The sequence below is a fragment of the Drosophila miranda genome (assembly GCF_003369915.1).
Source record: "Drosophila miranda strain MSH22 chromosome Y unlocalized genomic scaffold, D.miranda_PacBio2.1 Contig_Y2_pilon, whole genome shotgun sequence".
NCBI lineage: Eukaryota > Metazoa > Arthropoda > Insecta > Diptera > Drosophilidae > Drosophila > Drosophila miranda.
Genome location: NW_022881614.1, coordinates 23,462,513 through 23,476,383, shown reverse-complemented (window position 1 = coordinate 23,476,383; position 13,871 = coordinate 23,462,513). Strand labels below are relative to the sequence as shown.

Genomic DNA, 13,871 nt, shown 5'->3' with positions numbered 1-13,871 from the left:
GGCGCTTATTGGGTAGTAGCCAAACAACACTAAGATCTCTATATTATTTTACTAAACTATTTCTACATAGCTTAAGTGTATGTTTGATCAGTTGCTTGCCAGCCATTAATTTGATTTTGTTTCGTTCTCCTTTTTGTTTTGACAGCAGACATCTATCCCATACTGGGCAGTCTCCTGGGCGTGGAAACCTCGACGAGTGACACCGCCAGCCACGACGACTACTATGGCTATCTCAACAACAATAGCAGTGGAACTAATGCCAACACAAACTCTAACGCCACCAATGCCACCACCACAACGTCGAGCAACAATCAGAGCAGCAGTCTGCGTGCCTCCAATCCCAGTGCGGGCATCTCCCGCGACTCCTTCATGCAGTGCAAGCACTGCAACCGCTATTATAAGTCGCCACAGAAACTGCAGGAGCACGTGCGAAAGTACTGCCTCAAGCAGAAGAAGTACAAGTGCGTGTCCTGCGAGTACCGCTCGCGCCGCAAGGATCACGTGCTGCGCCACGCCAAGCGCAAGCATTGCATGCTCTATGAGCAGTCTCGCGACGATGAGGAAAGCCTGTATGTGATACGGAATGAGGATGACATGAGCAACGACGAGGCAACTGGCGACGGCGATGGCGATGGCGACGGCGATGCCGATGATGGTGACAACGATGTTGGGGGAATGGACAGCGATCTGGCCGCAGCACTGTGTGAAATCAACTTTGACTTTGCTGGTCGCGATCTGACCATCACGGCTGTGCCCATACCGGAGAGCGACGAGGACGACGACGACTACGACGATGATGGCTAATGAAGCTGACCCGATGAGCAGCATCTCGAGAGGCGTAATGTGAAATGTTTACCAAATGAATAATGACAATAGTTGCTTGTCCAAGTAGTAGCTACCTCCAACGCGTACTTGTGCCTGTGCCTGTGCTCGCACCCACCAACAAACAAACCAACCAATCGATCCCAGCCTTGTGGCACTCCCAGCCTCCCAGCCACATTCCTGCACAAATTACTTAAAGAACTTTTAACTTACATACAATTTCTCTGAGCGCATTCCGTTTTAACTTTTTAACTCTCTCGTTTTACTTTCTTTATGTTGAGTTATGCCTAAGTTAGCCGAATCGGTCCAAGACCATTTTATTTAAATACATACACCCATACGTACATGCACCATATACGAGTAAATATAAATACATAGCCCATATGCAGACATATGGAAAAAATATATACTTAGTTCTAGTGTGGTTGGTGTTCTCAAAGTCAAATATTCTTGCCAGCAATTAGGGCTTTCGCATGTGAAGCAATCAAAGACTTAAAGCGCCATTTATTTGCCACTTTTTCAACATGAATATTCCTCAGTTGTACATTTAAAATTCTAACATATGTACCTACATATACGCCTATAAATATAGTTATCGGTTCTACAAAACAAAATCAGAGTACGAGTTAACCAAGAAATTGTGTACTTTTTATTATATTGTAAATGCAAGCGATTAAGAATAAACAACAAAACAACAAAATCATATATGCGTTACAGCAAAAAACCCAAACTAGCCCAAGTTTATAATCCACACCATCCCTGAACTCACACTCCACCAATCCCAAAACATATTGGACGGGTCCAGCAGCCAGCAGCGACACTTGTTAATGCTACAAGTAATTATATTCCATATCCTTCAGGGACTCGGCCAGCGTCTTACTAACTAACCTCTTCTGTTGCTTCACACTCTTTGCAGATGGCTACTGGACCATTCTGGAAACAGTGCCCTACTCAATTTCCAGTTCCACTGGAGCCCAATCCACCAACCAGACTCTCAGTACTACGACGGCTTGAGCAATGGCGGAGGATCGAGACTTCTGTCGGGGGCGACGGTTGTGGTGGAGCTACCGCCCGATGACCTCGGCAACCCAGTGGGCAACATCCAGTACACGATACCAGCACTTACAAAGAATGCCACCACGAACACAAACACCACCAGCCTGCTCCACAAGCCCCAGGCAACCACTATACAGATAGTGAAGCAACAGCAGCAGTCACAGCGCCACCAGCTGACGATCCAGCAGACGCAGGCCCGACAGGAGTACATCAAGATAGACACTTCTCGCCTGGAGGGTAAGATGCTCCTGCGCGATGTGATGCAGTATGGAGCCACTAGCATATCAATGGCACCTTCCAGTATGGCCAGCACTGCTGTGGTATCCAGTCATGATTCTGGCCTTTTGTTAGCCGATGCGGATGACGCCGAGCGTGAACTGGAACTAGCTGCGATGAAGGTGGATTCACACGAGAGCATGCTGGACGACGAGTACGGGGAGAAGATGCACGGCGATGAGGAGACTCACGTACATCACGATAAGTTGTATATTAATGGGCTGGGAAATACCCTTCATGCTGCCACAACCAAGACTCTTCAACAAGTTTCAAATGAGTTTGGGTTGGACGACAGCAAGTTTGCCTGCAGTGTGTGCAGCAAGACCTACAAGATCAAGGGCTCCTTGAAGCGGCACAAGAACTACGAGTGCGGGGTGGAGCCCGCCCTCAAATGTCCGCACTGTCCGCACAAGTGTAAATACAAGTCGGATTTACGTAAGCACATGAACCAGAAGCATTCTGATTCCGTGGAGACGCTTCATATGGGAAATTAGGTCTATGGAACTGTACGGTTACATGAATTCTAGTCTGTGTTTAGCATTTGTTGTTGTGTTACTGTAGTCTGTAACAAGTTTGTAATATAGCCACAGTTACGATCTCAAAGTGTAATCACATACGTTTAAGCTAACGGACTAAGTCACGATCAAACTCTCAAGTCAAGTCAAGTTCTAGTTGAATTGCTCAATATGTATTGTAGAATCAAATTTTGAATTAGCTCAACGTATAAGTATTTTAAAATCGATACATACACAAGTAATATTTTAAACCCTAACCCAATCACTGCGTATTAACCTTGTATATGAAAGTAATATAAATACTAATAAATAAATGTTTACAATCGAATCTAAGACATTTATTTATCGATCTGAACTACGCGACTAAACCAAATATCAAAAACTAATATGCTTCTCTCTCTCTCTATTTAGGACCATGACCCGTGGACTGTACTATGCCGAGGCGGAAGGATTTGCAGATAGGACTGCAGAGTGCTGCACCAACTAAAAGGTCTATTCATATTTACATATATTAGTATTCATACTGATTGCTAGTGCTAAGTAGTCCAATCATTTATCAGCCAATAAAAATGTCAAACTGAAAAGAATTTGTTGTATTCATCACCAAATTCACCAGAACTAGAGTGAATCGAACCCTTGTACTTTGTGTGATAGATATATGCAGAGGCCTAAAAACCAACCACATCCTGTTTCTGTTTCTGTTTATGTCTGTCTGTAGATTTTGTGCGGCACGGTCCCAAGAACCAGCTACTGTGCCAGTGCGGACGCTACTACAACACGATGAATCGTCTGTCACTGCACCAGCGCGAGGAGTGTCAGGACTTTAAGCGATTCCAGTGCGACTACTGCCTTAAGTGGTTCAAGCGGCGATCCCATCTGAACCGCCACAAGAAGCTGCATGATGCCGAGCTGGCGGCAGAGCCAGCCATTCACAAGCAAAAGCCGAAGGCCAAAACCACAAAACAGACTGCAGATGGAGCAGGAGTAGAAGCGACGGCAGCCACAGAACTCGAATCTCTATACCTCTGTACGTCTGAGATTAAAGTGGAGCATGAGGAGGAGTTCATTTAAGTTTTGTTAACAATTATTATGCATATTATAGACAAGTTCTCGTTATTGCCAAACCCGGAAAACAATGACTTTTGTAAATAAATAGACGAAAAGAAAAGAATCGTTGATTGCAATTTAAGTCAGTTTATTCAGTTCCTTCCTCAGAGTCTTTAATTTCTTTTACTAGTAAAATAAACGAAATTTCTTGTTTGAGTCCCTAATTTATAGATTTCTGAACATGCGTGTGTGGGTGCAACTGCGTGAGTGTGTGTATGTATGTGTGTGGGTCGCGTAGCTTAATATAGTATTGTTTCCCACATTATTTCGTTACAAAATTTTAGTTTTAGCGAATGCAGTTGTTTGAGCTTATGATTTCTATTTTTTATTTTGATTTCCCAAACCTTTTTCTCTCGTTACAGAGGTTTTTGACAGAAAATATAACTTGCGCACCCAGGGCCACCACCATTCTTTGGGCCTCCAGTCGGACTATTCCGCCGCCAGCACATCCAGGCCATTGCCAAAGGTGGGAGCCAGGGAGCGCAACTCAGCCAATCCTTCGCCGACGCTGACGCTGGAGCAAAAGAGCGAGAACGAAGAGCCGACGAACCGTGTCGGCACTAGCAACAAAAATGGCAACAAGTCATTGGCCAGCAACTCAGATGCCATGATAGCATTGCAACAGCTGGCGTCCATATCGTCGGCCCGGTCTTTGCACTATCTCGCTCAGAAACTACCCATCGACACCACTAGCTTGGTGCCGGGCCGTGAGCTACCACGCCAGAGCGCCAAGCGCTTCCCCCAGTATGAAGCGAACCGATGCCCGCTCTGCGCTCGAGTGTGCCGCTCCCAGGCCTTCCTCAACGAGCACATGCGCAAGGAGCACTCGGTTCTCATTTAGTTTGAGCATCTCTGGATGATGCGTCAAGAAAATTGGATTCCAGGATCATTTTGTATATTTTGATAAAAGAAATCGTAGCAAATTGAAATGAAGAGACCAAAAATACAAAAACTTGTTCTATATTTAAGGATGCACCAAAAATTAAAACTCGCTTAATTATTAAGACCAGAGTAATCTTGCTTGAAAAGCATTTAGTTGCCCTCAGATAAATCTAAAAATTAAATTCATTACAATAGTTAGATACATATGTACAATGTAGGTATTAGAGAGGGGAGTTTTACCACTTTTATTGTCGGTATAGTATATAAAACCAGGTCCAATCTAATCTAATAACTTTTCTACATATTGCTAATAAAAAGAAACAAATCTTAAGCGTATACGCATACATTTATCGTTTTACTATATATTAATATTTCAGTAAAACATATTTTAAAAACTATTAATTAGGGCTTTCTTCATTTTCATTTTTTTTGTTTCACTGAACTACGTTTTATTCTTTCTATAATGGTTAGTATTATTTATTTATACTTTAAATTATTATTTCATTAACGTTTTTATTTCTTATTTATTTTATTCTCAGAAATTCGCTCAACTGCTGAATATAATAAGCTACCAAAGGAGTATCAAGGTGGGGATCGAACAGGCAAGTAAACGCATAGATCCTAAGATCCTTTCAATGTAAAAACACAATCAGATTCAGGTTTCAACACAAAAAGATGAAGATAAGGATATAATCCTTTTCAAACAGGTTATATTAACAATAGTTTTCAGCCAGACCCAATAGGGATGGCAATGGCTGAGAGGGGAAGAGAAGTACAAAAATCTCAATTCATACAGATTCTGGGCAACCACAAACTAACTGTACTCGCAACGCTCTCTGACGCTGACTCTCTCCCACTCGCTCTCTCTCTCTCTCTTACTCTATGATTTGTTCACCCACGCAAAACATAGAATGAGGGACGGACACTGTATACACATAAATCAGGATGGATCGTTTGTTTTCTGTGTGTGTTTTTCTAAAAATAAGTTTTCCATTCTCGTCTGCCTGCCTGACTGCCGCCTGTCTGCCTGATTTTCTTGTGTGTTGGTGCGAGTGGACGTCAAATGGCTTTTGCAGTCCCGCTTCCAACGTGATTTTCCGTTGATTTTTTCCATTTGGCAATGCGCATGCGTGCCGCTCAAGGTCGGACCGCCTGCCTGCATTATCGGTGTCCTCTTTGGGCTTTGCCTTTGCAAAGCCTAAACACACACACAAATGCACATGCATACATCTATACGTGCATAGTATGTACACTAGACGTACGAAACGCCTTCAACTCTGCCAGCTGGAAGAGCATCCTAGAGGCCCTGACCAGGAGGGGTATATCTGAGCAAATCACACGGACTCTTCGAAGCTATTTCACGGACCGCGTCCTGATCTACGACACGGAAGAAGGAGCAGAACATCACCAAATCACCGGAGGCGTCCCACAGGGCTCGGTCCTAGGGCCGATACTGTGGAACGTGATGTATGACGATATCCTGCGGCTTACATTACCGGAAGGGTGCACCCTGGTGGGCTTCGCCGACGACATAGCACTGGTGACAGTGTCGAAACACGTAAGAGACGTAGAGGAGAAAACCAACGTAGCAGTCGGGATGATAGTGGCCTGGCTCGCAGCCAACGGGCTAGCATTGGCGGAGAAGAAGACGGAGGGTGGGCTAATGAGCAGCAGAAAGAAGGTCGAGCAGGCATGCGTGAGAGTCGGTAGCACGATCATCAGGACCAAGCCTGCGCTAAAGTACCTAGGGGTAATGATGGACCAGAGGCTGAACTTCAAGGTCCACCTGGAATACGCCAGCGCAAAAGCGACTGCAGCAACGGCGGCCATAAGCAGGATGATGGCCAATACAGGGGGACCACGGCAGCGTAGCAGGCATTTCGTCGCTGGGGTGTTCACCTCCATAATCTTATATGGATCAGCAGTGTGGGCACCAGCAATGATGGTTTCCACATACAGCAGAGACTGCAGAAGCGCATACCGACGCTGTGCCCTGAGGGTTACATGCTGCTTCCGGACGGTGTCTGAAGACGCCGCACTTATTGTGGCAGGCATGGTCCCACTGGATCTCCTGGCAGCTGAGCGGCAGAGCGGAGTGGAGGTAGCCAGCGAGCGGCGAGAGCGCACTATAGCCCAGTGGCAACGGCGCTGGGACCAAGCGGCAAAAGGGAGGTGGACCAGACGTCTCCTTCCCCAGCTTAGCCCATGGCTGCGAAGAAGGCACGGCCAAATGGACCATTATGTGGGCCAACTGCTGACGGGGCATGGCTGCTTCAAGCAGTACCTGCATCGCTTTAGGCATGCTGACGACCCGTATTGCAGCTGCTGCGGGCCTGGAGTCGACGAGGATGCAGAGCACGTCTTCTTTGTATGCCCCCGCTTCTCGCAAGATCGAACGAGGCTAGGGGAGACGCTTGCAGAAGTGAGTGTGGACACCCTCACCGCCCAGATGCTAGCCGATGAGCAATCTTGGAACGCGGTCGCCTACATGGCAGCAAGCGTGATCAAGGAGCTGCGCAGGCTGGAGCGAAGCCGGACAAACTAAGCCAGAAGGATGACCCCACAGCCCGCACCGCGAAGTAATGCCTAGCGGCAGTCCCGCGGGAGCGGACCCCCCCCCCCCCCGCCCCTTCCCATCCATAATTGTTATTTTATAAATATAAATTGTTTTCCCAATAAAAAAAAAAAATATATACGTGCACTGGCAGGACCCGATGAGGACCCACAAGTTTTAAGGGCTGGTTCCGAAGCTATTTGTGTGGGATAAATTCCAGGAAAATTCGATGGAAAATGTTGATTATGTCTGTGAGGGTCTTAAGAAACGAAACAGCTTCAAGCTGCAGTTCCACAACACGCATACATGAACAAGAGCATGTAAAGAAATTCATTTCTGTTGTCAGCCTCCCTTAAGTTTTCCTAGGCTGACCTTGAAATACTGTTTTGTGAACAGATGTATGCATGTGAACATGCATATGTATGGATAAACAAGAAAAACACCACCGGAAGCTAGACATAAGCTCTGTGAGCGCCTGCTCGGATTGCTTTCTCTCTCACAAACACACATACAAATAGAGAGTTATTCTCAGAGAAAGTTTTCCTCTCACGCTCTTAAACTGTCTGTGCCACGGCACTCATAGATACACACATGCATATGTATTTGAAGATACAACAGAACGCACGAGAACAGCGGAAACAAAAACAACAACTGTTGAGTTAGGTAGAAAACCAGAGTAAAAATAAATCAAGGATTCTTCGCAGGCGATGGCCTGCACTTGCTGTGCAACAGATACACACGCGCACACAAAGACGAGAATTTTCCGACCGCCTGAGTGTGTGTGTGTGCGTGTGTGTACGCGTTGCAGCTGCGCATAGGATTTAGGACTCGAATACGTTGTTGTCTGCGCTTCGTGCTTGGATGGGATTGGAAATTCGTAAGCTAGGCTACGTCGACTAGTGCTGTTTCGATTGTGTTGCAGTGTGGATGCTTTTCGCGGCTGGTTGTGCGTGGGTGGCGGGCGCAAGGGAAAGCTGGCAAAGGTTGACTTAGCCATTATATAAATATTCGACTGTGATATTAGTGCATAAACAAAAGCTCTGCACCCAGCCATCCGCGAATAGCCACAGCAAATAGCACTGGAACATATATTAAAAACCATTTGATTAATCTGAATTTGTGATTATTTACAGGTGGATTCAGACACACCAACGAAGCTCTATTATGGATATACCAGCGAAACATTGAATCGAAATTCAAGACATCACTAACCTATTCTTCTCTATTTTCACAGATATAGCAGGTAATGAGATACATTTAAAATGGTTTCGGTTAAAAAACTCACCCACCACAAACATCTCCAACATCATCATTACATCATCACATCGAAGCACCACAGAAAAAAAAACCAAAAACAATTTTAATATTATTTGCTCCGTCTTAAAAAAGCTACATATTTAATTTATGCCAAAAATGTGTTAAAAATATTAATAAAAGTGACAATTACGTGTACCCTTGTTTATTTAATTCTAAACCAAAATTACATGTGTTTGCGTTACTTAATATACCTAATAGTTTACCGTATTTTGCTTTTAGTTTGTTGCATGCTTTCATTTAACACTTTTCCATGCCGTAACACTAACATTAACCCAAGCAGCCTTTTATCATTTGTCACAACTCATCAGTCGTTCGACAAAGCTCATACTGAAGGAACTAGAAAAGAAAGAGGCGAATCTAAAAATAAAAAAAAATAATTGTTTGTTGCCAAAAACTAATCAAAAATATGTTTCCGATTGCAGACTTAAGCAGAAAGGAGAACACCGCCCCAGGAGTGGGAACAGTAGAGATCCAGCGCAGTTTCCAGCGTAGCAAGCGTCTGTCTGTGTCTGAAGTCTCGGACATGTTGTTCGAGTTCTACAAGACCAAGTCGGCCAAGGTGCCCAAGCAGCAGCAACTGGACCACGCAGAGGTGACTCAGTATGGCCAGGTGTCTCCCACTTCCGGCGAGACATTGGAGCCTTCCACCATAGCTGCCATTGCCGTCTACGGCTCCGCTTCCGATACGGCTTCAAAAAACTTGAATGCTGATGAGATCATGGGCGCTGCCGCTGGCGCTGCATCATTTCATCCGCGAAACAAGTACTCTCTAAAGACAGCGGTCCCCACGGGCCTTGGCCTGGGTGGGGAGAGGGCCATACCAACTTCTGTGTTGGTTGCCAACAAAACCACAGCTCCAGTTGCGCCAACGCCGAAGCCACAGGCGGCTGTCATAGCCGAAGCATTGATGCGAAATGGTCTGCACAGCTTCCAGCAACAGATTCGAGCGCAGGAGATCATGCGCCAGCAAGCACGTCAGCGTCGCATCAAGGAGGAGGTCGAGACTGCAATTGGAAACGAGACCACGCCAACCAAAATATTGGAGAACCTCTTGCGCAAGCAGCAGGAGCGGGATCTGCGCCACTCGGAGTGCGAGAACGAGCCGGGATCATCAACGGAGGATGAAGATGATGGCCGCTTCCATGCCTTTGACGATATACATCTCATGGAACAGAGCAGGAGCAAGTGCGGCAACAGCTCGATGAACATGTTCCATTTGAGTGCCCACGGAGGATCCACCAACTCCATACTGGAAGCCCAGTCCCAAGTCTTTCGCAATCTGGAGTTCACATTGAGTGACTATGGTGGAAGCAGCAGCAACGGGAGCATCACCAGTCCCAATGCGATCGGCCTGGATGGCGAACCAGTGTACGAGTGCCGTCACTGTGGCAAGAAATATCGCTGGAAGTCTACGCTGCGTCGCCATGAGAATGTCGAGTGCGGTGGCAAGGAGCCATCTCACCAGTGTCCCTATTGCCCGTATAAGTCGAAGCAGCGCGGAAACCTTGGCGTCCATGTCAGGAAACACCACACCGACTTGCCCCAGCTGCCCAGCAAACGCCGCTCCAAATACTCCATGAAGGGCGACGGCGTGAGCGGCTGCAATAAGTAGGAGAGAACTCTCTGCTTGCGATTTGATACCAAATAATACTTTTATGGGGACCAACTGAATCTTCCATTTAACTTGTAACCCTGTCCAACATATACACATACCAACCACAAGGGAGACCTGCAATCTCTCGCATTTTTGTCTTGATTTGACGAATTAACGAATAATATTTCTTGTCATTTATGTGTCATCCCAAATATTTAATGTTTACTTGTAATGTAATAATTTATATAATATAAGCACTCGTAAACCAATCTAATCAAGCAGATAATCAAATTAGACCTAAGGCAACGTACGACAACAACTGCAAACCGAGTAATATTTCACGCCGCGTATTATTTTACACTTTGAATCTGATATTCGATAAGCTTATGTGAGATGTGAGAAACACGATTGACTTTATTTTTATACAATTTTATAGTTAAGGATTTTTATGCCCAACATATTTACAAGCATCTTTTTTAAAAGGCAACTAATTACTAAGATATTATCAAACATTTCACCGTTGTCCAGAAATAAAAGTATTCTTAGGGCTCTTTATCTGTATTTTCGAAACATTTATAAGATCCTGCCCCCGAAACACATTTCCACGCCCTTGCCGCCCCAAAGATCTCTTAATTAAGTTTGATCAAGCTTCCTAAGACAGAAACCCTTGACAATTCTCGGATCTCCTCAATCGATGCCATCTTTATTGATAGACATACATATGCATGTACCCGTACTCTGACTGATCTAGTTTTACAGAGAATCGTTTGGAACTTGCCATTGGAAAAGCCATTATCTTATTTGCGTTATTCCCCTTAAGACATTCGATTCATACATTTATCAACTTAAAGACTGAGTTTTTGTACTTTAAAAATGGTATACCTATGACCAAAAAGAAATAGGGAACACTTCACGATTCCCAAGCCGAAAACCAAAACAAAATTAATGTCTAAATGTTTTGTCATACTCGTACATATGTACATTACTCATAAGCTTTGTATTGTCACACTGAATCGCTCAAATTTTCAACACCATAAGTAACGTGCATACACGAAGAAGATACAATACACATATGTATGTACATATCAACGAATATACACATATAGTCGTGGGGCAGTGAAACTGCTAAGATAAGGTTATTATTCTACAAAAAACTTTTGATATGCAATTTTTACTTTCAATAAAACCATTTAAATTTCGTTTTATAAATATATGTACTTTATTTTAGGCGCAAGACACTTTGTACTATGTGTTAGTCGAGCTGTAATAACAAATACTTTTGAAAGCTGATTCTGGAACCAGGAGATTGCAATAACATGACTGTGAGAGGACGATGAATATCTAAGCTAGAAAACACCATATAAATTTAAACAAAATGCACAGTAAACGGAATAAGAAATATGTGTTTGAAGGCTGTGCCGTGTGCAAGAGTTTTGATTGCTTTGGAACAGTTGCTTCGCTCGAAGTTTAATATGAGCAACCGATTGCCACAGTCAAAAAGTCTTCAAAGCCTATAGTGATTGTTCCGTTTTGCTGTGTGTCCCGCTGACGGAAGGCCTCCGTGAAGCGCTGCACTTGCCCACAAAGTACAATGAACTGGTCCACCGAAACCTCCTTGTGGGTCTGTGGATCGCTCTTCTTCACCAGAAAGTTGATGAATTCCGGCGAAAACCGAAAGCCCATCTGAGTGAAGGCTGTGGGCAAGAAAAAGCCATTAGTAACCATCAACCGATGATAGCATTATGATTTATAATAGTTTACCCTGAGTCAGCTCGCTCTCCTCGATATGGCCAGAGGAGTCCTGGTCGTAGGTCTTGAAGACCTGCAGCCATTGATTAATGTAGTTGTAAAGCTTTTCAAACTCGTAAACATCGATGGTTCCGCTAGCGTCGTTGTCGAACATGCCTTCAAGTAGTGGGTAAGTTTGCCATTAAGTGCGATTGAATAAACATAATAAAAAGTATCAAAAGTTAGGTAAACATTCGAGATAGTGTCTGACCGGCGATCTAAGCCAACACGCCCGTGTGCTTCTACATTTGGGGCGGCTGGCAGTTCCTTCACGCCGTCACACTGATGACTGACGTCACAATAGAGACTCCAAAATAGACAACTTACTAATCATTAGCTTGCATGCGTTATCCGAGAAGTGATCGCCACGTCCATTTACCAGCGCCGCCTGCAGTTCGGAAGCGTTGATCTTTCCAGATCGATCCCGATCCACCATAGCGAACCACTGCTGTGCCTGTGAGGAGACCTGCGAGTTTTGGGGTGGAAAGGCGCCTGGCGGTGCAGCATAGCCTTGATTGTAGGGATTGTAGCCTTGACCCTGCAAAAAACAAACTTCAATATATTTGTAGGTCCCTTTAAGTGGATGAGAACGTACGTAGGACATTTTTCACAATCTTTATTTGATTTTAATTGAAACTTGAAGCCTTCGGATGTGAAAAGCGTTTTCCAGCACTGCGTCTACCAATCGATTTCTTGCCTAATAATCGATATGGCGACTTGACTATCGCATTATTCTGCACCCATCTCTAGCGTCCACACCGGCATAAACAATCAAAAAGACAACAAAATGACGAATTTCGTGAATATAAATATGTTTTCAAACTACCAGAAGTATATAGACAACGAGCAGGAGCTTCGTGCGGTAAGTGGCCCTACAAGACCCAAAAAATAGTTTTACCGGAACCTTCATTTTAGAATATCCGCCTTGTGGTGAGGGAAATCGAGCATCTGGCGAAGGACGCGCAAATCAAGTTGATAATCAGATACATAATTCACAGCGATTTAAGCCAAAGTAGGTGACGCATTTGCAACTTGGTCGGTCTCACTAACTCCTTTATCGTTTAGTTAGCGGCGCCTGCGGCTCGGCCCGGAAGCTAATCGAAGCCTGTGCCCAGAAGTATGTAAAATTGGCCACGTTGGTGCCACCAGGGCAATACTACAGGTGAGTCAGAGATATTTGGTCCCCTATGTGGGTGTGTAATGCTCTGCTCTCTCCAGATACTCCGATCACTGGACCTTCTTATTGCTTTGGTCATTTACTTGAAGGCGGGCTTTTTGGTGACTCGCGAAACAGTGGCCGAAATGCTGGGCTGTGAGTGGATTAAACATTTTCTGCCTTTAGCATTTTTAATTTGCATTCGATTGCTCTGTCAACAGTGAAGACCAAGCCCGGTGAAGGCTTCCACTTGGACGTCGAGGACTATTTGCTGGGCATATTGCAGCTTGCGTCGGAGCTCTCGCGGTTTGCCACGAATTCCGTCACGATGGGCGACTATGAGCGCCCCCCGAACATCTCGCACTTTATTGGAGATTTGAACACGGGCTTTCGATTGCTCAATCTGAAGAACGACGGCTTACGCAAACGCTTTGATGCCCTCAAATACGACGTGAAGAAGATCGAAGAGGTTGTCTACGACGTCTGCATACGTGGCCTATCCAACAAGGACAAGGATGGCGAACAGTCGGCAGCACCAGTCGAGTAGTTCAGCCCATACTCGGATCAAAAAGACTCCACTTTCCTTAATATCAAAAACCATCTGAAAATTTCAGTTTATATTTAATCTAAGACACCGGTACAAGTGAACGATGTTAAGCTTGAAAGCGCATTCTTGCTCTGTTTAAATATATCTCAGTAGTCGGGAACTTGCATTTGTGTATGTAACGTGTGGATTTACGTGTATGCTGCAGCAGTAACCCTTCTGTTGTTGCTTCGATCATATGGTCGAAACTCTCTCGCTTG

The 13,871-nt window shown here is 44.8% G+C and overlaps 2 protein-coding genes and 1 pseudogene across 7 annotated transcripts in view; 2 read left to right on the top strand and 1 right to left on the bottom strand.

The window, feature by feature from the left end:
* Positions 1-10,684, top strand: part of LOC117185802 (longitudinals lacking protein, isoforms N/O/W/X/Y-like) — a 144,406-nt gene extending 133,722 nt beyond the window's left edge. Inside the window, exons 6-7 of one of the 6 annotated variants that reach the window (XM_033397024.1) lie at positions 3,388-3,696; positions 4,139-4,994. In XM_033397024.1, the coding sequence (XP_033252915.1) occupies positions 3,388-3,696; positions 4,139-4,140 (311 nt within the window). In that variant the 3' untranslated portion in view covers positions 4,141-4,994. Of the gene's footprint in view, positions 1-145; positions 1,189-1,738; positions 1,852-3,387; positions 3,854-4,138; positions 4,995-8,951 lie in introns of those variants that run through there. The other 5 variants (XM_033397012.1, XM_033397022.1, XM_033397030.1 and 2 more) reach the window with 5 other exon arrangements.
* Positions 10,685-11,318: 634 nt separating this feature from the next.
* Positions 11,319-12,600, bottom strand: LOC117192369 (peflin-like). The gene is made up of 4 exons (XM_033397033.1): positions 12,507-12,600; positions 12,239-12,449; positions 11,885-12,028; positions 11,319-11,817 (listed from the first exon to the last, which is right to left on the bottom strand). The coding sequence occupies exons 1-4, from the start codon at positions 12,513-12,515 to the stop codon at positions 11,591-11,593; spliced, it is 591 nt and encodes a 196-aa protein (XP_033252924.1). The 5' UTR covers positions 12,516-12,600; the 3' UTR covers positions 11,319-11,590.
* Positions 12,601-12,671: 71 nt separating this feature from the next.
* LOC117192366 lies at positions 12,672-13,780 on the top strand (annotated as a pseudogene).
* The last annotated feature ends 91 nt before the right edge of the window (positions 13,781-13,871 follow it).